Source organism: Aspergillus melleus, assembly GCF_016097325.1.
Source record: "Aspergillus melleus strain CBS 546.65 chromosome Unknown contig6, whole genome shotgun sequence".
NCBI lineage: Eukaryota > Fungi > Ascomycota > Eurotiomycetes > Eurotiales > Aspergillaceae > Aspergillus > Aspergillus melleus.
In genome coordinates, this window is record NW_025763375.1 from 27,548 (window position 1) to 50,403 (window position 22,856).

The 22,856-nt window shown below is 42.0% G+C and overlaps 3 protein-coding genes across 3 annotated transcripts; 1 reads left to right on the plus strand and 2 right to left on the minus strand.

Moving 5' to 3' along the window:
- Positions 1 to 11,950: 11,950 nt before the first annotated feature.
- LDX57_009785 (uncharacterized protein) lies at positions 11,951 to 15,427 on the minus strand (the record flags this gene model as incomplete). Its single annotated transcript, XM_046091523.1, has 1 exon — positions 11,951 to 15,427. One exon carries the CDS (start codon positions 15,425 to 15,427, stop codon positions 11,951 to 11,953), a length of 3,477 nt encoding a protein of 1,158 aa, XP_045947500.1.
- Positions 15,428 to 19,407: 3,980 nt separating this feature from the next.
- On the plus strand, positions 19,408 to 20,759 carry LDX57_009786 (uncharacterized protein; the record flags this gene model as incomplete). Its single annotated transcript, XM_046091524.1, has 2 exons — positions 19,408 to 19,657; positions 20,188 to 20,759. The coding sequence occupies 2 exons, from the start codon at positions 19,408 to 19,410 to the stop codon at positions 20,757 to 20,759; spliced, it is 822 nt and encodes a 273-aa protein (XP_045947501.1).
- A 169-nt stretch (positions 20,760 to 20,928) lies between these two features.
- Positions 20,929 to 22,750, minus strand: LDX57_009787 (acyl--CoA ligase; the record flags this gene model as incomplete). Its single annotated transcript, XM_046091525.1, has 3 exons — positions 20,929 to 21,881; positions 21,937 to 22,572; positions 22,651 to 22,750. The coding sequence occupies 3 exons, from the start codon at positions 22,748 to 22,750 to the stop codon at positions 20,929 to 20,931; spliced, it is 1,689 nt and encodes a 562-aa protein (XP_045947502.1).
- Between the last annotated feature and the right edge of the window lie 106 nt (positions 22,751 to 22,856).

Below are 22,856 nucleotides of genomic sequence, written 5' to 3' on the forward strand. Positions count from 1 at the left end.
AGTTTATGCAAAAATCATTTAAAATATATAATTTTTTAACAGACGGCAGGTATTACGATTAATATAAAATAATAAATATGTAATTATTTTTATCTTAGAATTGTGACTGAACGAATAATTTTGAACAACTGTATCATCTATAATCCGAAATCCGAAAAAGATTAATTCATTATTGTTGAAAAAGTTTTTGCTGCTATTATTGCTGTTGCGCATCTAGATTGTGGCAAGAATTATGAAAGAATATGAAAGATTATAAAACATATAAAATGAAACTAGATATTGATTATCGTTTGCATATTAATGTATTGTTTTAAATTGATGATTGTTGATAAAAATAATGATATTGATCTTGTATTTGTTAAAATCAATGTCGAAAATTTTTTGAGACAAATATCTATCAATATGTTAAATAAAATAAATAAAAATATGAGATTCATTGATATTTATTTATCAAAAAACATAAATCAATTTAAAACAAGTAATCGTCAGTTAATAGAAATCGATAATGGTTTATTTAATGTTGGTTTAATTATTATTAAGACTCAAAGTAATTTGTCGAAAGAGCTTTTAATAAAGCAATAAAAAAGATCAAAGATCAATAAATTGTTTCAAAATTTTTTTATTGATTTGCAATAAAACAAGTTATGTGCATTAAAAGATGATACAATAACTTTATATCTTGAAACAGAAAAAAAAAATGTGATTTTTTTAATTTTCTGTCTTTAGCAAACATTTATTATACGAAACACATTGAGTTAGGGTTGATAAAATGTGTTAATTTTCGAAATATCAAAATCAGCCAAAGGATATTTTTCTGTATTGAAAACACAGATTTATTAATTTTTTTTTGAGATTCAATTCAGGATTGACAATCAAAAATAATATTCTGGTCAGTGTTGTCTTTATAGAGTCTGAAAAAGGCTGATCTTTTCAAAATAATTGAAAATAACGTTTAAGATATCGCATACCGTTTAATATAGTAGAAATATTATATCTTGATCCTTTATGAAAAGTGCGGTGGCGTCGATATATTGTTTATGATTGAATTTGTGTTTATAGAAAACAATGGGATTCTTGGGAGCAGAAGGTCTGGAAATCTTCTGAACAATATAGAAGTTGATTTATTTAAACGTTTATTAAATGAGATTGCATCTGAATTTGATCCAGGTTTATCAGTGTACATTCACAAATTTAATGTTATCAAATCATATCGGATCCGTGATAGGCGATATCACAAATTAGCAGTCACATTCGATTCAGAAATATTTGTTTTGATATTTTCAATTGATCAACTCACACAGGACATTATAAATGTAATGGAAAGCGAATAAATGCGACATTTCGAGAAAGAACATGTTTAATTGAAAACATTTCAGGTTTTCACAATTTTTTGAAAATCTTATCGAAATTCTAAAAAGAATGCAGTTCTCAGCATTAACAGATTTTAGTGACATGATATAAGAAATTCTAAACAGAATGTATAATTGCTCGACAGGACAATGCGGGAAGTTTTATCTGAAAAATAAAGAAAATAGCGAGATTCTCAATTATCTCAAGAATTCGTCGATTTTACTGAAATCACTTGACTTATCATCATTTGTGTCCACTATTTCATGAAATAATGGGCTAATACACATGTGACTCAAGAGAATGATGTTCAGAAACTTTGAGTAGTTATTCAAATTATATACATACACACATATATATAACACTACTATCTAAATTAATTTTATATTTTCATTTTAAATATTCATTATATATATCCATTATATCTATTTATATATAAATATATATATATATATTCACTATATTGATCCATTATATATGTTTATTATATATATTCACTATATTCACTATATGTATTCACTATATATAAATAATTTTTTTCAACTTCTGTCTTATAAATCAGACATCCATGTTGACATCTTAAGATTGATAATGATTAGACTATCTGTCTTTCTGTCAGCTTGATATATCTCAACAAAAATTTCCTCTAGTAAAATTGATTTGCTTTTTTTAGTCTAGTTTATCCATAAAAATGAAAAAAACTATATAATCATAAAATTCAAAAAGTTAACATTCACTAGAATCAATTTATATTCAAAAATATATAGAATCGACTGAGTTAAGAGATGGGTATACTTTTTTCATACCCTCTCCCCTGTGTCAAGGTGCGGGCTGGCGGGGGTGGTAGAGCTGATGGCAGGCAGGCAGGTAGGCTAATAGCTCACAGTATCTCTGAATTGCTACAGGGTCAAGCTATATACAGGCTGATAGACAAGACATAGCTCGAAGAGCTGCAACAGGATCTTCAAGCAAGTGGAAAGATATGCAGATCTCGGAACGGATAATATAGCCTTTCGGGTCATAGTTAGAAGGTGTTTCAGGCATCAAAATCTGTATCGTGACAGTACGTTTTCTTTCTATGATCGAGTTCCGTGAGGTCAAAGGGGATCAGGCTTATCAGAATATCAGCGGTGATAGTTCTGAACGATCTGTTTTGCGTGTTCAAGGTATTTAGCAGGCTTAGCGATAGGATTTATGTATCCGATTTATTTAACAACATAGATCAGACGGCGGCCGCGGTCGCGGCAATTTCAAAACGAATCAAAGATATTTTCGACTTTTCATTCCTTTAGTTCATTGACTTTCACGTACGGTGGCGGAGAATAGTGTTGATCAGGCAGGGATTTTGGACAGATAGGGATAAGTAGACTAACATTAAATACAGAGTGTATCTTTATGTTAGACGGGAGTTTCAAGCGATAAATGTGCGAGTTAATAACTTCTTCAATACGGTATGGGCCCAAGGTATTCCAATCCAGCTTTTTGCTAGATCGTAAAGTTTTAATATGACGAGCATTTAATCATACTAACTGATCTTTCTTGAATCTTCGAGCAAAACGGTGTCGTTTATTAGTTTATTTAGCGTAACAGATTTGAGCTGATAACATTTCTGCATGAGCAAATTCCATAATAATTTGCATTTGGGTAACAAATTGCTCTGCATCTCGAATAATGAGTTAATTGCAATCACAATAATTCTTGATAAATACTGGTTCAAATCTTATATAAGAATGGAATCTGTAATTTGTAAAAAACGAAGTTGTCTTGATAGACTCAGAATGCATGACATTTAGAACAAATTCAGCCAAAGGAAGCCAGATATTCCAATCATTTTGCAGATAATTTATATAAACTTACAGATATTATTCTAGTATAACATTCACACGTTCAGTCTGACCGTCGGTTTCAGGATAATAAACAGTTGATAATTTGTTGGTGATATCCAAACATTTGATCAGATATTTTCAGAATTGAATAATAAATTAAGAATCTTTATTGGACAGAATCGACTGAAATAATTCATGTAATTTTCATACATGCTACACATACATTGCGGCTATAGCTGGGACATTGGCAATTGAATTACATGAAATTAGATGTTTTATCTTGGTTAGGCGGTCCACAATAACTAAGATCGTGTCGTAGCTCTCGCTCTCAGGCAGGTGCGTGATAAAATCCATAGAAATATCTTTTCAGGTGCGCTTAGATACAGATAAAGGCTTCAAAATATTTTGTTTTGTTTCACGGAACGGGATTATGCGACGGTAAATATGGCAGTTTATTGTTCATTGGGTCACATATCTATATATGTTGGGCTAATAGTAATTTCAAAATAAAAGTTTGTACGTTCGAGCTCTATTTGAATGTCCGGACGCAGATTTGTCATGAATCAGACGGATTAAATCTGTTTTTAACTGATTATTGTCAGAAATCCATAGACAGTTCTTATAAAATAAGAGACTGCTTCTTCGCTCGCAGACGATCAGAATGATTCTTGAATAATGATCTTTATCTATAGTCAAGGTCTTTAGAACATTTCGGATCTTTTTGTTTTTTTTATAGATTTCACGTAGGCGGAATTGTATCTTAAGAGATAATTGTAGGCTTTGCTCATCTTCAAAAGTAACAATTTTTTGAATTCGGATTCTAATAATAGAGGTTAGTCGACCAGAAATCTCATCTGTGTGCGAGATTTCGAGATTTTCAGGTGAGTCAACTGATTCAGACAGGCTTGTTGATTTAGGCGGGCTTGTTGATTCAGACGGGCTTGTTAATTCAGGCGGGCTTGTTGATTCAGGTGGGTTAGTTGATTCAGACTGGTTGGTTGATTCAGGCGAGCTGGTTGATTCGGGCGGGCTGGTTGGTTCAGATGGATTAGGCAGATCAAGATTTTCACGTTTCAGAATAGTTTGGCTTTGATGTAGCAGACGCTTATCCTTCTTCTTGGAGAGATCTTTTGACCTTTTGATCAAGTTATCAGATTTTATTCTGTATTTTTCAGATCGATAAATAATTTTAAAGTTAAAATGAGACAAAAATTCGGATCAACAAGCTTGACGACGGTTTAGGAGTTTTGTTGACATAAAATATTCTAGATTGCGATAATTAAAGATAATTTGAATGAGTGAAGAAGCTTTTTCGAACTTAGGATATCATTTTTCGAAATATCGAACAATAACGAATAATTCTTTGTTATAAATCTCATAATTGCATTTAGTCAAAAAATGTTTTTTTGAAAAGAATGCAATAGAATGTAATAATTTATCATCTCCGTATTGAGATAGGATTCTAGCAGACACATAGTCAGAGATATTAGTTTCTAAAATAATGTCACGGGTTCAGTTAAATAGTTGCAAGATCGGGGCATCAATGAAAGTTCTTTTTAGATCATTTAAAGTTTTTTGACAGATAGATGTCCATTCTCACGGGGCATTTTTTCAAATCAGGGCAACAAGCGGGGTAGTAAGTTTTGAAAAATCTTTGATAAATCAACGATAGAAATTGCCAAATCTCAAAAATGCTTGTACATTTGTTATATAAATAGAAATGGGCCAATTAATAACTGTATCAACTTTTATGAGATCCATTCGGATGCCTTTCCGGCCGATAATCAGGCCCAAGAACTTAATTTTGGGAATTGCAAACTCGCATTTAGAAAGTTTTGCATACAAGTCAGCGTTTCGTAATTTTTGGAAGACTAGGCAGACATGCTTTATATATTTGAAATGGATGCGACTATAAATCAGAATATCGTTCAAATAGACAATACAGAAAACATTAAAGTAATCTCACAAAGTATCGTTTATATATTGTTGAAATGTTCCGAGAGCCTCTGTCAGTCCAAAGGGCATCATTAAAGATTCATATAGATTTAAATGGATTCGAAAAACAGTCAATTATTCCTGCTCATTTTTAACACGGAAATTGTTAAACGCGTTAATAATATCGATTTTGATAAAGTAATGTATGCCTTTGAGGTTGTTCAGAGTCTCTGTTATAAGAGATAGCGGGTATCGATTTTTGATAGTAATTGCATTTAAGGTTCGATAGTTGACATAAAAGCGCAGATCTTCGTCTGGTTTTTTCACGAACAGGACTGGAGATGCAGCAAACGAAGAACTTGGACGAATAAATCTCTTTTTTAGATTTTCTAACAGCTATTCTTGGAGCGCTGAGAGTTCTTTTTGAAACATATTGTAAAGTGATTTAAACAAGGGTTTTTTTTTTGGTTCAAGGATAATTATATGGTCGTAATCTCGGTGTGGAGAAAGTTTTTCCGTTTTTTTTTGGAAAAAAGACATCTGCAAAGTCTTTAAATTCATCTAAAAGCTCAAATTCAGATAGCTTAAGAATAATCTGAACTGTTTCATCAATTTGTTCAACTGTTAAAGCATAGATTTTATTTCCCCTGCGGGCGTACGCGGCATAGACAGTTAATGAGACCATTTGGAAGTCTCGATCTTTCAGGGATTCGGGAGCTTTTAGGTTTGTGAGTCTGGCTCGGGCAGGGATATCATGTAGGATTTGGATTTTAGCAGGTCAGGCTGGAATATTGCAATGCTTTTAGCAATATAGACTGAAAAATTGAAGAATATGTTCTGCAAAGTTCATGCGGGGATCATGAATCTTTAGTCATAATAAATTAATAATAACAGAGAAATGTGTTAGCTGAGTAATTAGAAATGGAACATTTTTTTTAACGTGATCATGGATCTTTAGGATCATGCGGGTATAATGAATAATAATGTCAACTTCGTTTTCACGGCCATCAAAACCCATTATAGACTTAGGCTTGTTCAAGAGATATAAGATCAGATAGTGGGCTTCGGCCCAGTTCTTATCCATAACACGGGATATAGAACATCAGTGTTAAACATAGTGTAAATAGCGATCTTGTTCTGTTCGGGATTCAAAATAATAAGAATAATCAATAAATCAGTCTTTCGGAATTCTTTTTCAATTGAAAGTTTTCTAATAATAGTTTTAGATATTCGATATACTCGCGCGAGAAGATCTGTCTGGCTGTGATTTAAATCAGATTGATTTTTTTTAATTGTTCGCTCGGATTTGGGAAATATAATCGTTTGGGCTGGAGCATAACGCGGGGTTGGGGGGCTTGAATTGGAGAAGATACAGGCGGGTTCTGGGACATAGGGTGCGGTATAGAGGCAGGCGATCATCTTTTAGAGGACGAAGCAGTCTTAGAAGGCGAGGCAGAACGGGCAGTATAATTAATCTGATAAGTGCGATTATTGGGCTCGGGATAGTCTTTAATAAGATGTTGGCTAGAGCCGCAACGGAAGCATTTATCTCATTCTTTGCGGGTTGAATCACAGGGTCTAGAGAGCGGATAATGTGTGGAAGAAAGATCCATAGCATTGGGATCAGAAATAATTAAAACAGGCTTAGATGTTTTAGCAATGACATTTCAAAGCAAGCTTCTGGGATTTTCGGTAATAAAACGACGCGAGAAGCTTTGAGTATCGAGGATCGGTTTCTAAAGCTGATTTTGAATATATTGTTTGCAGTGGTTTTCGATTTTTTGCAAAAAAATAACAAGATCGATATAATTGTCAATAAAAAATTCTTAATGTATCATTATGTCTTTCAATTCTTGATTTACAGCTTTTTCAAGAAACATAAATAGACTATCTTCAACGATTTCTCTCTTCATAACAAAACGTTAAAATTTAGTAAAAAAAACAAAAAACTTCTAATTCTTTTGCTGCAAACTATAGAGAACAGTTCGGGCATTACAGATGCAGTTTGAATTATCATAGACTCAATTCAATATCTTCAAGATATCGATATAATCATTCAATTGACAGATTTTGTTTTTGATATACAATAAGACCTGGGCATAGGGCAGTCCCTTCAAGCAATTAGAAATGTAGATCATGCGGGTTTGGAATGTCGGGAAACGGTTGTGGTTAACAATCATTTTTTTTTTAATCTGAAAAATAAAACGATGAAGATCTGATCGGATATTTTTAAATTTATTGAGATCGGGCAGACGTTTGAAAAGATAAACAGAGACAGAAAATCCAGGATTGATTGATATAAATATTTTTGTTGAAATGACTGGAGATTCTTTAACAAATAATTTAAAGATTTGAACTAGAATATTAACTATCGATATAATTATTTGGATAGCTTGGTTTTGTTTTTTATAACTTGATCTCTTTTTTTAAAGATTATATTGCGGGCATTTATGGCTTCAGTCAGCTGATGAATCATCTTCATTTCTTTTTGCTAAGATTGTTTAGTCTGAAAAACTAACAATAATTCTTTTTTACTAAAATCCTGACCGGCATTCATTGCATAAAAGTGAATCTTTTCGCAATAATTATACCATTCCGAAGCATATTCAATAACATGCTGGACTAGTTCTTCTGGATTGTTCGAAAAAGACGGGAGATTCGGGATAGCTGTCATTTTTGGGCGGACACCAGCTCTAAGGATGGGAGCTACGTAGTGTCAAGGTGCGGGCTGGCGGGGGTGGTAGAGCTGATGGCAGACAGGCAGGTAGACTAATAGCTCACAGTATTTCTGAATTGCTACAGAGTCAAGCTATATACAGACTGATAAATAAGACGTAGCTCGAAGAGCTGCAACAGGATCTTCAAGCAAGCGGGAAGATATGCAGATCCCGAAACGGATAATATGGCCTTCCGGGCCATAGTTAGAAGGTGCCTCAGGCATCAAGATCTGCACCGTGACACCCTGACCCCACTTTTCTTTTGGTGATACCCTCCTCTGGGTATGGTAGACTCTAGTATTAGGGCGTGATAGACTCTAATATTAAAATTAATTTTAATTATCTAAATAATATATATATATATATATAATTCTATTAGATCAATTTACTATATATAATCATTGCACATATTCACTTTATTTTATTCTTATATATTCATTCTATATATTTATTATTCACTATATATATTTATTTTATATATTCGCTATTCACTCTATATATTCACTATTCACTATAAATATTCACTATATATATTCACCATATATATAAAAAATTTTTTTTTCAAATTCTGCCTTATAAATCAAACATCCATTGTTATTTCAAACATTCATATTAACATTTTAAAATCAATGACAATCAAATTATCCGCTTTTTTGTCAATTTGATATATTCCAACAAAATTTTTTTTAATAAATTGACCTGTTGTTTTCGGCCTAATCTGTCTATAAAAATGAAAAAAACTATATAAATATAAAATTTAAAAAATTAACATTCATTAGAATCAATTTATATTCAAAAATATAAAGAATTGACTGAGTTTTGAAAGAAACGTATAATTTTCCACGCTCCCTTCTCTGCCCCACTTTTTTTTGTATGACGCCCCGGGGGGGGGGGGGGGGGGGGGGGGGGGGCGGGGCGTGGTAGAACCTTAGGATCCCCCGCCCGGGTCGGACACGAGCGAACCGAAACGCCTAAAAATGGTAAGGATCTTTCAGCTCTTGGGCGGAAAAAATCGCGAAGATTAATTGGTTGAATGAAATAGCAGAAAAAAGCGATTGCGGAATCAAAGAAATCCAAATTGAATAAATTAAAAATAAAATTCAAATTGAATCAATTGAAACCGTTCAAGGTTGAATTGGCAATTAAATTATAAATCATTATGAATAAATTTTCGTATGTGAGCTAAATGTGTGAAAATATATAATAAATTAATTGATCCAGATTTTTTAAATCATAATAAAAAAATGTCAGTTATGTTTTCACAAAAAAAATTGTGATTAAATTATGATTTGATTAATTAATATCGATCGATTATTTGACAAAAATAAAAAATTATTGTTGATATGTGAATTTAATATTAAAAAAATCAATTATATTAAAAAAAATATCCATTAAATCTGACTTTTGTAATTGTTGTTATTTATAAATGAAATTGAAAAAAAGATATTTATTAATGAATTGATTTAAAGATTGATTTAATTTATAATGTGAAATTAAATTGGATTTTATGTTTTTTTGATATTAATAAAATGAAAATAAATAAATTAAATTATTTTAAATTTATTTTTAAAAATTGATAAATTAATTATTATTTTTTTGAAAAATATTATTATTTTCTTTATTCAGATTGTTAAATATAAATATTTTAATGCGATTTGAATTGCATTTTATATAAAAAAAATAAAAAATAATAATAACAAATTGATTTGAAAATAATTAATTATATTTTTTTAATCGACAAAACTTGTTGTTCTTTTTTATTTAATAAATATTATTATTTCAATATTAAAATATATTAAATTAATAAATGTTTATTTTTTTATGTTTTTGAGCGTTACTGCATGAAAAATGATTAGAATAATATTGTGAATAAAAAAATGATTAATTGTTTTAATAATAATGATGATAATAATAATTATAATAATAATTGAACATTAATTATTGTTAAAAAAAATAATAGATTGAATATAATAATGAATGAAAAAAAAAGATTTAAATAAAATAATTACATTCTTAAATAAACTTGGATTGTTCAAAAATGTCAAATAAGCATTATAACTAAAAATCAAATAAAATGTGTTTAATTGACATAATAATGTTAAATAAAATTGATTAAATTAATATAGTTATGTTGAACAAAATCAATCAAATCATATAATAATCTTATGTAAAATCAATTAAATCGCATAATAATTTTGTACAAAATCAGTCAAAAAAAATCAAAATATGATTAAAACAATATGAAAAATGAAAGAACACATACAAATGTTAGATAGGATCATGTTTATATCAGAAAATGCGCAACGGGATCTTTATGAACAACTATAATCTGCGCACCGGGACCGCGGAGGGGCGGCGAAGGGTTTATCTAGTGTTATCGAAAATTATTAAAATTATTGATATATATTATGTTTTAAATGTATTTAAAAATATTATATTTAATCAATTATTTTATATAATTTATATCGAATTTTGACAATTTGCATATAAAAAAATTGATATATTTATTGTGTTATTTTTATTTAATGATTAATAAAAATATTATATTTTAAATGTTTCTAAAAAACGAAAATGAAAAAATGAAAAAATTTATAATTTTAAATGTTTAAAATTTTTAAAAAATTATATGAATGTTGATTTTAATAAAAATTTAATATAAAATGATTTATTATTGATTTTATTTTTACATTTGATAAAAATTTTATTTTATAAATTTTAAAATTTTAAATAATGATAAGTTTGTTCATATATAAAATTGAATATATAATATTAATATAATAAATAAAAAAATTTAATTTGTTAATTTGTTTGAATTAATAAATTTTGAAAAAATCAGATTGATAATTATTTATATTGATTTTGAATTAATAATGAAATTTATTAAAAATATTTTAATATATATTTGAAACAAATATATTGATATTTGTATATATTGGATTTATAATGCAATTTAAAATGATGATATTAAATTTTATTATTTTCTTATAAAAAAATAATTGCTGATATGTTTATAAAATTATCTTTAAAAACAAAATTTAATTAATATGTTAAAATTATAAATATTAAATGATTTTTATTATATGTAAATTTTTGATAATTAATAACAATATTCAAAATTTTTAATAATTGCATTTCGAAAAAATGTATAAAAAATTTTAATAATTGTATAAAAAATAAAGCTTTTTGTTTTTTTGATTGCGAGATCTTGCATTTAAATTTGAAATTTTAATATAATAAAAATAAAAGTATTTATTAATTTTGTCATTGTATTATATATAAGACTTTTCTTTTCATATAGATAGATTATCATTAGAACAATCAATCTTCAATTCATGAAGTTCTTGATCACCTTTACTGCTTCTTGTACCTAGTATTCCAACAACTCATTCTGCGTGTGGGTGATGAATGAACGCTGGATAATAATCAATCACGTGCAGGGAAGTGGTCAGCGTGGATTCGCTGGCTAAATAATGCGATTTGGAGCAATTATTGTGCAATCTTTGTGATTTTCTTCACTTGTCTTGTTTGGTTTTCAATCTTGTCGTCTGGGAAAAGCTTAGCATCACTCAACATCAGGCAGCTGGTGCAAGCCCTTCAAGCCTGGAGGTAGAGCAAGACAATAAATACCAACAGTCCATGTGGAACATTCTATACATTACAGGAAATTAGACCACAATAATATTCAATTGTTTGTTTCAGTATTATCTTCATTTGATTTCAGTATTCTATTCTACTTTTTGAGACAAAGGTCAACTTGGCAGGACTTGCAACAACCGCACTGGCCATGATTGACGTTGGAAAGAGTAAAGAAAATGTTGTGATATCAAGGAAAGAAATCAAGTCAGGCAATTCAAAAAAGCAGATCAATAAGGAAAGACAAGCCCGTCCCGCTCAACATAACGCAGTTGGTATATCATCATGCGCTGAAAATGGTAATACAGATAAAAGAATGCAAATCAGACAGGAGAAGGAAAAAGAAAAGGAAAGGTATCTAGATCAGACATGAAATGAAATCAAATGTGGCACATGTAATACATCCAGGGAGGTAGAAAGAGAGAACAAGGAAAAGGAAATCGATAGGGAGTGAGGATTTTGCGTTTCGACTATAACGGCCAAATGTTGAACTCAAAACATGCCGCCGTCCATCGGAACGGGAGGAGGTGGGTATGCTGGAACAGCCGGCGGCGTCTCGGAGAGGGCCTGTTGCTGACGCGCCCTCGCATTCAGGTTTCCTCCTTCGCTGGAGGTCTTGCGAAGCCTGTTGTGTCTGGATTTGGGCCGTCGCTCGCCCTCGTCGGAGAAGGTGCTATGCTCATCCCCAGGAATGCTCGCCGTTGAGGGGACATAGTGTGATTCGTGCTTCTCGCCCTTGATGGCTCCCAAAATGGTCTGCGTGGTAGTCTGGCGGCGGCGTCGCGGGTTCATGGGAGGGATCGGCGGAGTTTCCATGCCGTTGCTGAGGCTGGCTCCGGCGGGAAGACCGACAGTAGGAACGTTGGACGTGCAGGACACGAAGGTGGGTTCCGAAATCTGCATCTTGTTGATAGGACGCTTCGCTAGGTGGCTGTGTCCCGGGGCTCGCTGGGGGAGAGCAGCTGGGAAGGTGGCAGCAGGTGTGATAGAAGGGTCAGGAGACGAGTCCTGCAGAGGTGGTGTGGCATTGGCGGAGTAAGGAGCGATAGGGGAAGGGCGGGGAGAGGCTCCGATCATCGAGGCAGGGACAGATGGGGGTGGAGGGGGTCGTTCGGGGAAACTTGGGGTTGCGGACCGGCTCCCGCTGCGGAATCGGCCAGAGGCAGCGGACGGCGCACGCTCATACATGGGCGGCGGCTCGTTGACCTCCACGGACGGCCGGGTGGATGACGGGACCGAGGCCATGCTGCGCTGCTCGAAATCATTGAATGCAGGTGGTCCGGGAGGTCCGGGAGCAGCAATCTCCTCCAAAGTTCCCAGATCATCCCGGTCGCGCCGGGTGCGGCTCTTGGAGCGGCCAGAGGCGTCGGAGCTCGAGCGGTCCCTTTGCGATCGGAAGCTCGAATTGGGAGAGGCGCCACGGCTGCGGCTCGAATCGCGAGAGTCCTCCTGGCTGCTTCGGCTGAAGGCCGCCATACGAGACCGCACGGACTTGTCGGGAGCAATTTGTGGTGAGCTGGAGTTGGAGTGCTTGCCAAGGTTGAACGACGGCCGTTCCTCCTCTTCGCGCCAGAGCTCATCCGAGACCAGGGCCGGAGTGGAGGCGTTTCCAAGGCCGAGTACCTTGGGGTTCCGGGGATCCGGTCTACCGAACAGATTGTGTTTACCCGTTTTGTTCTTCAGGAGAGCAAACGCGTTGCCCGGTCTTCCCTGGCCATGATCCGGAGTCTGGCGACCAGAAACCGGGCTGGCCGATCGGCTCTCACTTTCAGCGAAGCCCTTGAGCTTCTCCTGCACCTTCCTCCGCCGCTCTGCCAGTTCGTTAGCAAACTCTTCCCGCTCTCTCTGTGTCTCGGTGCTGGCTCCACGTCGATGTCCGCGCATCAACTCGTTTTCCCACGATGCATGCGGGTTGGCTTTGGGCTCAGTGGAGGAACTCGGAGTGGCGGACTGAAGCGCGGACTCTCCCAGGTCAAACCGCTTAATGGACGGGTCGGGCAGGTTGTCTCCGCCGGCGGTCTTTGGGGCTGACACGGGGGAAGGCGGCCGGTAGATGGATGATTTATCACTATCGCGACGGAGGTGCGTGCGGACGAGACCACTGAGGCCCAGGCCGGACGGGCCCAGGGTTGGCGAATCGGGCTTTTCGGGAATCGTATCTCCGTGGTCGGGGGTTCCTTCGGCGCCGTCATTCTCTGCTATCGGCTTCAGGTCGCCCAAATCCGAGTACCTCACTTCCGGAAGAGGATTCTTCTGCTCCTCGGGAGGAGTCGAGGGTTTGGTCGGTGTTTCGGATCGGAAAGCAGGATGTACCAGATCGTTGTAGTCGGCCATTTCTTGCACGATGGCGTCGCCTTCGTTGTCCGAATCGCTTGGACTAGAGTTCGACAGAAAGGTGGTGTTTTCCTGTCGAGGCGGCGAAGCATTAACGCTCGTTGCAGCGGATCGGCCCATTGGATACCGGGCTTCGCTATAATGGGAGGAAGCCGATCCGGCTCTGGAACGTTGACTTGCGCTGGATGGGCCTCTTGATCGTCCAATCGGCTCTTGCGGAGTCGCTCGTCCAGGAGGTGGCGTGTCTCTCCCTTGATGCATCTGAAGCTGGCGTCGAGTGAACTGGCTTTCGTCAAAGGGGGTTCTCGGCTTGTTGAAATAGCCCATGGCCGTGGCTTTGCCATGATCTTCAGGCTGCAGAGCAGACATCAGTACAGTCCCCTCCTCACTAGCCGGAGGGCTCAGTGGAGGGGCCCCGTATCCAGATCCTGCCGACTTGCGTTCTTTCGGTTCCACCTCGGCGACCTGGTGAATCGGGGATGCCGTCGATGATAGCGGGCTGGTCGGCTGGCCGAAGCCACCTGTCGGATCGGCGACAGCGAGCTTCTGTAGCCGCTCGCGCAGATTGGTGGCACTTCTGGAGTAAGACCGGTTGAGAGGAGGCATCTCCGGAGTGCCGGCTCGCTGACGGCTCAAGCTCTCCAGTCGATGGAGAGTCGAGTTCTGCTGGCTCTGGGCGGACTGTGCCAGACCTTGGCCATAGAGGCGACGCGACTTGACCGAGTTTCGCTCGGAGGCCATTCCCGAATATGGTGGTTTGGAGACGGGAGTCTTCTCCTCACCGGCACTACCAGATAGCGTCTGGTGAAGGGGGCCGGCAAATGGAGGTTCATCGAACGAAGTAGCGGCCGTCGATGTGCGACCATTGGTAGTAGGGCCCGATGCTGTTGAGGAAAAGGTCGTTCGCTTGGCAGAAACACTGGACAAGGCATCTTCTGATTCCTGACCCTGAGGGTCTTGTCCAGACTCTTCGCTTGCCTGGTCCAATCTTTCTCCGGACCGTTGCCGCTGGAAAGCAGACGTCGTCAGGTCATGCTCATAAACCACGCGACCTCCAGTGGCAGTGCGTCCCGAGTCTAGACTGACTTCCGATGAAGTCGCCTTGTTGGGGATTTTGTAGACCTTCTGGCGTCCGCCAAAGAGGTTGTTCCCTTCCGTGCGACGAGAGCGGCTCATGATGCTACCTTGTTGTGACCGATCGTCGTCCGTGCCGTAGCCATCGCCGCCCGAAGCGTAGGAATCCGTGCGCCCTAGGGCCACGGATGGTCGGCTTCCATCTATCGAGACTTCGTCGATATCTGACAGCAAATTCGGGTTATGGCCAAAGATGTTCAAGCGGGAGGCCCGTCGGGGGAAGAGAACGCTGTCGTCGCTGGCTTTGCCGATTATCGATGCCGGGTCATCTTGTTCTCTGAGCATACTGAACCGCGCCGACAGTTTGGGCATTATCAGACTGGTGCGGAAGTCATCGGACGACGGCAGCGCTGTCGAAAGGTCGAGCTCGGGTGTCGGTTCGGGTTCCTCCTTCTTGTTCTTCTTCGTCAATTTGGCCGTGAACGACGACTGCGTGCTCTCAGGGACCTCGACCTCCTCCTTGGCCTTCTCCTTCTTGTTCTTACGGAATCGATTCATCATGGGAAGGAGTTTGGAAGCAGGGATACGGGGATCGGATGCAGGTCGGTGGGATCGCTCGGCGCACGCGAATCGAAATGACTTCCTGGAGGCCGAAATTCCACGGAAGCCAATGTGCCGTATACAAGGTAGATAGGCACCACGAATACACTAGAAAGATTACGGGCCAACCCCAGGAGTCAGAATGGGCACTTGCAGGGGACGCATTGCATGAGTCGTCGGGAGAGTAAGCAACTCACAGGGTGGGTGCCAGGTCGTGAAACGAATTAATTGGGGACCAACGCAAGGGCAGAGGCGAGATTGAAATGCTAGCCCGGGAGCATCTAATAAATGTGTCCAGGGCAGGCAGCCAATCTCCGATAGTTTTGTTCTTCTTCCGATTCTTTCCTCAATCACAGGACCATCCCCTTGGGTGCGGAAATAGTCTCAATCGAGACTGACTCTAGCAAGGTAGCCAGAGAGTATGAATTCGACGGGCCGAGTATCAATAGTTGGGAAGTGTTGCAGAGTGGGCTGAGCAAATGGGCGGAGATGGCGAGACTGGGGGGCAGAATGATTTGAGATAATAATACGGGAAGAATTGGTCGCGTTGGGGGGGGAATTCTGCATGAGACGGGGGGAATGTGGCTGCACAGTTGCAGCGGGCGCGGAGTGGGATAATTGGCTCTGGCGGACGTCGAGCGGAGCACCGAAAGAATGGCAGGTGGACGCTGGGACGGAAATAGATTGGATCGGGTGGGAATCAGAGCGATCGAAGAGGAGGAAGAATAAAGCGAGAGACTGGAGAAAGAGAGAGAAAGAGAGAGAGAGAAGGCGAGGGTATATGAAGAAGGAAAGAAGGGAAGACGAAAGAAGGAGCAGAGGGACCCGAAAAGGGAAGAAGAAAAACAGCCGTTTGAACGGAGAAAATGAAAGAAGGGATCTGGATTCGATCGGCATCTGTCTTAATTTTTTATTTTAGATTTTTAATATTTTCTCCTCTCCTCTTTTCGTGTTAGCCCTTTGGTACCTGAGAACAGTCCAGAGCGCACTAGAGGAACAAATTATTGGGTCCATTGGAGACGCCGGCGAGTCTTGGGAAGCGGATCGACACGAGATTTTTGTATTGTGAGTTTGTGAATCGTGATTTAATCAATTGAGATTAAGGTTACAGTCTGGGTGCTTTCATTTTTGGTGCAGCCGGCACATTCGAAATGCTGGTGTTTGCAACTGAGTAACCTTCTTCAATTGACTACTACCTATACCTACGAAGAATAAAGTGACAGTCAACCATGGGCGGTGCCTTCGGTTACGCTCATCTGCTCATCTCGGACGCGACCCGCCGCTGCCCCTTGCAGTCTCCACCCGCAGGAATTCCATGACTGTACTTACAGCGCTGGAAGTCTTTGACATACGTACGGAGTAGTACGGAGTACCTACACTGCATGTACTCTATTAATATGTATGTACTTTAACAGAAGGTAGTCATGATGTCAATCGCTCAGATCGAGCGTTCCTGGTTATCGAAGATCCAACAACGGACCGGAGAAGGTACCGTACTTCGCTCCTCCTCCGTCCAGAGAATTGGACTTTGGAAAATTCCCCCGACGAACAGGTAGACTGTGCTCCCTGCTCCCTGCTCGCTACCCCGTCTTGAACAAGTCCAAATGAATTAATGATATCGAACTTCCAGGTGCTTTCCAACTTCTAGCCCCGTCGCGTATCACGGGATGTGGGCCGATCGGTCCTCCAGCCTGCCCAATTCAGCCTCAATAATAGTAAGTCATTTAAATTGCTTGGGCCACTGAGATCATTCAGACCTGTCGCAGGTAATTTGGAAAGGAGCGAGGTCGGATTCTTAGCGAAAGAGGACTGCGTGGTCGACGAAAGTATTTGCCCCCCAGAACCATCGCTAATAATATGTACTCAACTACCCACACGGGGGGAGGCGTCGAAGTTATCAGCTGAGCCACTCTGGCGATAGGGCAATTGTGACCTGTCTTCGGGGCGCGGTTTCACTTCCCCCCCCCCCCCAAGCTATGCGACGATGGGCGCTAGATGTGTTCCGGCAATATGGACGAGCGGGGACGATCCCATCGATGTGCCATATGATGGATGAAGTGCCGGGCAACTGGCATGAATATTAAGTGCAATATGCAGCATGGTTTCCTTTTCTTTCAACCCATCCGAATAATCCAAGCCCCCGGACACGGTGATGCAACCCGACAAACGGGAACAAAGGAAGTTGCAGAGCGTCCAATGGGAAATCTCGGACTAACGGACTGAGCAGCCAGATGTTGATAGATATCACAAGCAATTGTTTACTTCGTACGGTGTGCTCAGGCCTCATTGGGCCCGGGACGATATATATTTCATCCCGGTGGGTGTACCACAATAGGTAGGCATGGAGCACCGCGGACGAGCCAAATTCTGATTACCGGCGTCACTTACTCCGTATCTCGTCTTCAGGACAATCTCCCATCGTCATGGAATCCCTAGAATATTCTCAGTTTCGCATTGTGTGCCCCGTAGGGTAAGTATGCGGTGGAACCCAACAGCGATCGTCGACCAAGGATCCAGAATTCAGGAACGAAAGGATAGGATTCCGACGGATTGGGCGCTAGTCGGAGAGAGCAGGCATTGGCAAGCTAGACGAGACGAGACTAAAGTCACTAACCCTTTCGCTACTCAGTCCTCCGTGAGTCCGCCCGAAACCCAAGGAAATAGTTTCTCAATGACACAAAACAGGAACGGGATGGGGCTGACAGCCGTTGAACAGGGTCTAAAAAGGATTGTTCCAGTATCAAGTTCCAAGCAACGAGGCAGTGAGGCGTACTTTTTAGAGGCAGAGAGCAGTTCTTGTGGTCTGAAACCGGGGCAGGATTAGTCTAGTAGCCTTCTTTCTCCATGAGGGAAAAGGCCGATAATTTGGACGCCTGAAACCGAGACCAACACTACGGTGGATGTTGCCTGAGCCTCGCAGATGGTAACATCTACAGTACTTTACAGGGAATCCTGTGAAAGAGATCCAGCGGTCGCATTCGGAGGACCGCACGGGATATTACCGTGGATGCTGCCCGATCCATCAATATTCAATCAAAGAATCTGATTGTGGATGACATGCTGATTAATATGATAAATACGATAAACAATCAAACTCCCCCAAACAAGATGACGAGAAAAAGCTCCCGATCCATGACGACAGTGTCCCCGTTTTCCTGCCGCGCTGAAGGATCCAGATCGGTCGGTCGACCGTCAGACCCGTGGAATGCCATCACCTTAATTTAATGATGATAACCATGATGGGAATTCCAATTTCCTGCAAATTAATTCTCCTCCTCCTCCAATCCAATCAAGCTTTGTCCGCCGTCGGACGGAGATGCGCTTCTCCGTTTGCTCGTCCGGCGTTTCAGCGGGCGGGTAAAGTTCGACGGGGCGAGATACGCGACCGGCTCAATGCTATTCTATTCTTATTTCTATTTTCTAGTCCTGAATTTTTTCTATTGCTCCCCCTCAAGGCCATCTATTATTTAATAAAAATAGTCGTGAATCACGATGGTGCATGATTCAGTCGTGTGAATGTCTGGCCAGACTCTTTTCGTAATTCACCCTTGGCCCTAGTTACAGATGAACGACGAAGGGAGCCTTCTGAATAAAGTTGGACCAATTTTTGACCGCGATTCGCAGGGATTCAGGGATGCAATAGAGGAATCCCCTTCGAGGTTCACGGGGTAACAGCGACCGTTTATATGGGCAAGGAAAGACTTTGTCGTTGTCGATTGTCTCGCGCCCTTGCGGACGACCACTTCGGTGACGCCATAGATCATCAACTTCATTATTAATCCAATCCCATCCACCCCTCACTCACTTTCCTTTCCTTTACATCCGACACTCAGTAGATCCTTTTTGACTCCTTCCATACTCCTTCCACCAACAGCTCCTTGAATGCCACTCATCTACCTAGTACGTACCTACGTTAAATCTACAACATCCATCATCAGATAATGCAAGTCCTTCTCCTCGGCGGCCACGGCAAAGTCGCTTTGCGATTGACCCCGCTCCTCCTCAATCGTGCCTGGAACGTCACCAGCGTGATCCGCAACCCGGATCATGAGTCCGAGATCCTTGCGTTGGGCAAGGGCACCAAGGGCAAACTCAACGTCTTGATCTCCAGCCTGGATGATGTCAAGAGCGACGCCGACGCGAAGAAGATCTTAGATGCCGTGGCCCCGGATTATGTCGTGTGGTCTGCTGGTATGTTCTCTTTTCTTTTTAGTGTCTGTTTATGTTTGAGTCTGTGTCGATATGGTCGGTCGGTTGGATTCGAAAACCATCCATCTATCTGTCGATCTATATGTGTTGCATGCGCTCTGCATGGCACTTGCAGTTGCAGGCTCTTGATGGCTCCGCCCCCCTTCCTTCTCCCTATCTTCCCCATAAACTTTAAGAAAGGAAAACATTGCCACAAGTCTTTCGATCGATTGATCTATACCTATCTTTGTATACGCAGTAGGCTAATCTGGTGTGGTTCCCTTGGGGTCTTTCTCGCTCCCCCATCCCTACTCCCTTCTTCTCCTTCTCTTCTGTCCCCTTGCCTCCACTAGAGGGATAATCTCTCATATCAAAAGAGAGGACTAGGGACGAAGAACAGAAGAAGACAAGGACCGAAGAAGGGGAGTGACCCACCACCCACCCACAGCCACAGGCGGGGAGGGAATAGGTGTCCGGGAGTGGGTAGTTCGAGAAACGACCTCCAAAAAAAAGGAACCACAAGCACAATCCAGGCGCCGGCGGAAAAGGCGGCCCCGAACGAACATTCGCAATCGACGAACGCGCCGCAAAACACTTCCTCACAGCATCCTTCGCCTCCCCCCGAGTAACGAAATTCCTCCTCATCTCCTGGCTCGGCAGCCGTCGCGTCCACCCACGCTGGATGTCCGATGCCGACTGGGCCGGGGTGCAGAACGTCTTCAACAACGTGCTGCCCGCATACGCAAAAGCCAAGCTCGAAGCAGACGAGTACATGACGGCATTAGCGGCGCGGCGTAAGCAGCAGGTCGCCGCGGGCGAGGCGGGGCCGATCCAGGCCATCAACCTGCGGCCCGGGACGTTGACGGATGAGCCCGCGACGGGGAAGGTCGAGTTGGGGGTGACGCCGGGCCGGAGCAAGGTGACGAGGGAGGATGTGGCGATTGTGGCGGATCGGTTGTTGGCGCGCGCGGATACCGATGGGTGGTTTGATTTGGTTAATGGGGAGGAGCCGGTTGATGAGGCGGTGGAGCGCGTGGTGAGGGAGAAGGTGGATGCGGTGGAGGGGGAGGATGTGGATGCCATGGTGAAGAGGTTCTTTCCTTGAGATATCTAGGTCGAGGTTGTGATTGAGGTGCCTTCTATGTACTTGATGTATGAGAGAATGAATATATGGATTGTGATTCCAATTACCAAGGTGACGCCTCGAGACTAAATCCATTCTTCTCTATTAACATAATCTTCATTGATGTTCACCTATAAATAGCGACTAGACGTTACAGTTTCGCCTTCGGGGCAGCAGCTTCCTGCTTCGCCTGCTTCTTCAGCACGCGACGCAGAATCTTCCCGCTGACACTCTTAGGGATCTCATCGACGAATCGCACCCCTCCGCGCAATTTCTTGTGATACGCAACCTTATCATCCAACCATTTCACGATATTCGCAGCCTCTTGCTCAGCACTGACACCCGACGCCTTGCTCTTTGCGCCTCGCACGACAAAAGCCAGCGGTACCTCCGTGCCATGCGCTTCGCTCTCCACGCCGATGACCGCCACATCCTCGATGGCCTCGTTGTCCACCAGGATGCCCTCCAACTCGGCAGGCGCCACCTGGAAGCCCTTGTACTTGATGAGCTCCTTCACGCGATCCGTGATGAAGAAGTTCTTGTCCTTATCTTGGTAGCCCACGTCTCCGGTCTGGAACCATCCGTCGGGCGAGAGACAGCCCGCCGTCGCGGCCGGGTTGTTATGGTATCCCAGGAAGACATTGGGGCCGCGGAGATACAGCTCGCCGACCTCGCCGACGGGGACCTCGCGGGGTTCTGACCCGTCCTCGGGCATGGTCATGTACTTGGCTTCCAGGTTGGGGAGGAGCTTGCCGACGGCGCCGATACTGGTCCGCCATTCTTCCCACGGCTGCGTGTGCGTGGTGGGGCTGGTCTCGCTGAGTCCGTAGCCTTGCTTGATGCCCGTCTTGATGCGCGCGTACACCGTCTCCACGAGTTCTTGCGTGAGCGGGGCGGCGCCGGAGTTCATCATGCGGAGACTCGACAGGTCATATTTGTCGACAACGGGGTGCTTGCCGAGGAGAAGGACCACCGGGGGCACCACGTAGCTGAAAGTGATGCGGTAGTTCTGGACGTGGGCACACCATTTTTCAATGTCGAATCGCTGCATGACGACGAGTTGGTAGCCTTGGTAGAGCGTCTGGTGGACAAGACAGTTTAAGCCTAGCGGACGTGTCAGATCCCTTGAGGAAAATGTGGTACGTCAGGTCGGACTCACCGTAGATGTGGAAAAAGGGAAGAAAGGCCAGCACCCGGTCACCTGTTCCATCCGCGCCCCCGTTCCAGGTCAGATTGCCCGCCTCGCCGGCCGCAAGCTGCAGGATGTTGGCGACGATGTTTGTGTGCGAAAGCATCACGCCCTTCGGCACCCCCGTGGTCCCCGACGAGTACACAAGAAACGAGAGGTCCTTCTCCGGGACGATCTTCGTTTTACGAAACCTAGTCGCGCCCGAGATGTTCCGGACGGATGTGAAATGCTTGATCTTCGCCTGAGGATCGCGCTCATCGCCAATCAGGAAGATCCGGTCCTCGGGAATCCCAGCGCGCTTGGCAGCTTCAATCGCCACAGGGAGCTGAGGCACCTGGGTGGCCAGGGCCTTCGCACCGGAGTTCTGCAGCTGGAACGCGAGCTCCTCGACGGTGTAGGCGGGATTGGCAGGCGAGATCACACCCCCGGCCCAGTGGGTTCCCCACATCACGACGGGGGTATCGATGCTGTTGGGGGTGAACAGGGCCAATACATCTCCTTTGCGCCAATCCCAGGTAGCTTTCAATCCTTTGCCGAAGGAAAGCGCGGCGTCCTTGACGCCTTGGTAGGTGTAGTATCGTTGCGTGTCGGCATCCTGGTAGATGACTAAACGGGACGGTTAGTTGCGGGGAGACTGGGTATGCGGAGAAAATGGCCGCGCAGGCTCGCAGTCGGGGGACTGACTTTTGTCATCTGGGAATTTCCTTTCTTTGCGCTCGAATAGGAATGTCCAGAGGTCCACGTTGGGGATATCAAGGGGAGGATAATGTGAGGATACAGGCATGATGATAGCTGTGCGGGGAAAGTTGGGGTTCAGGCAGGGGTCGTTGGGGATGACTTGGGGAAGGGCGAGCGCGAGATTGCACGAAGAAGATTTAGGATCGAGGTTG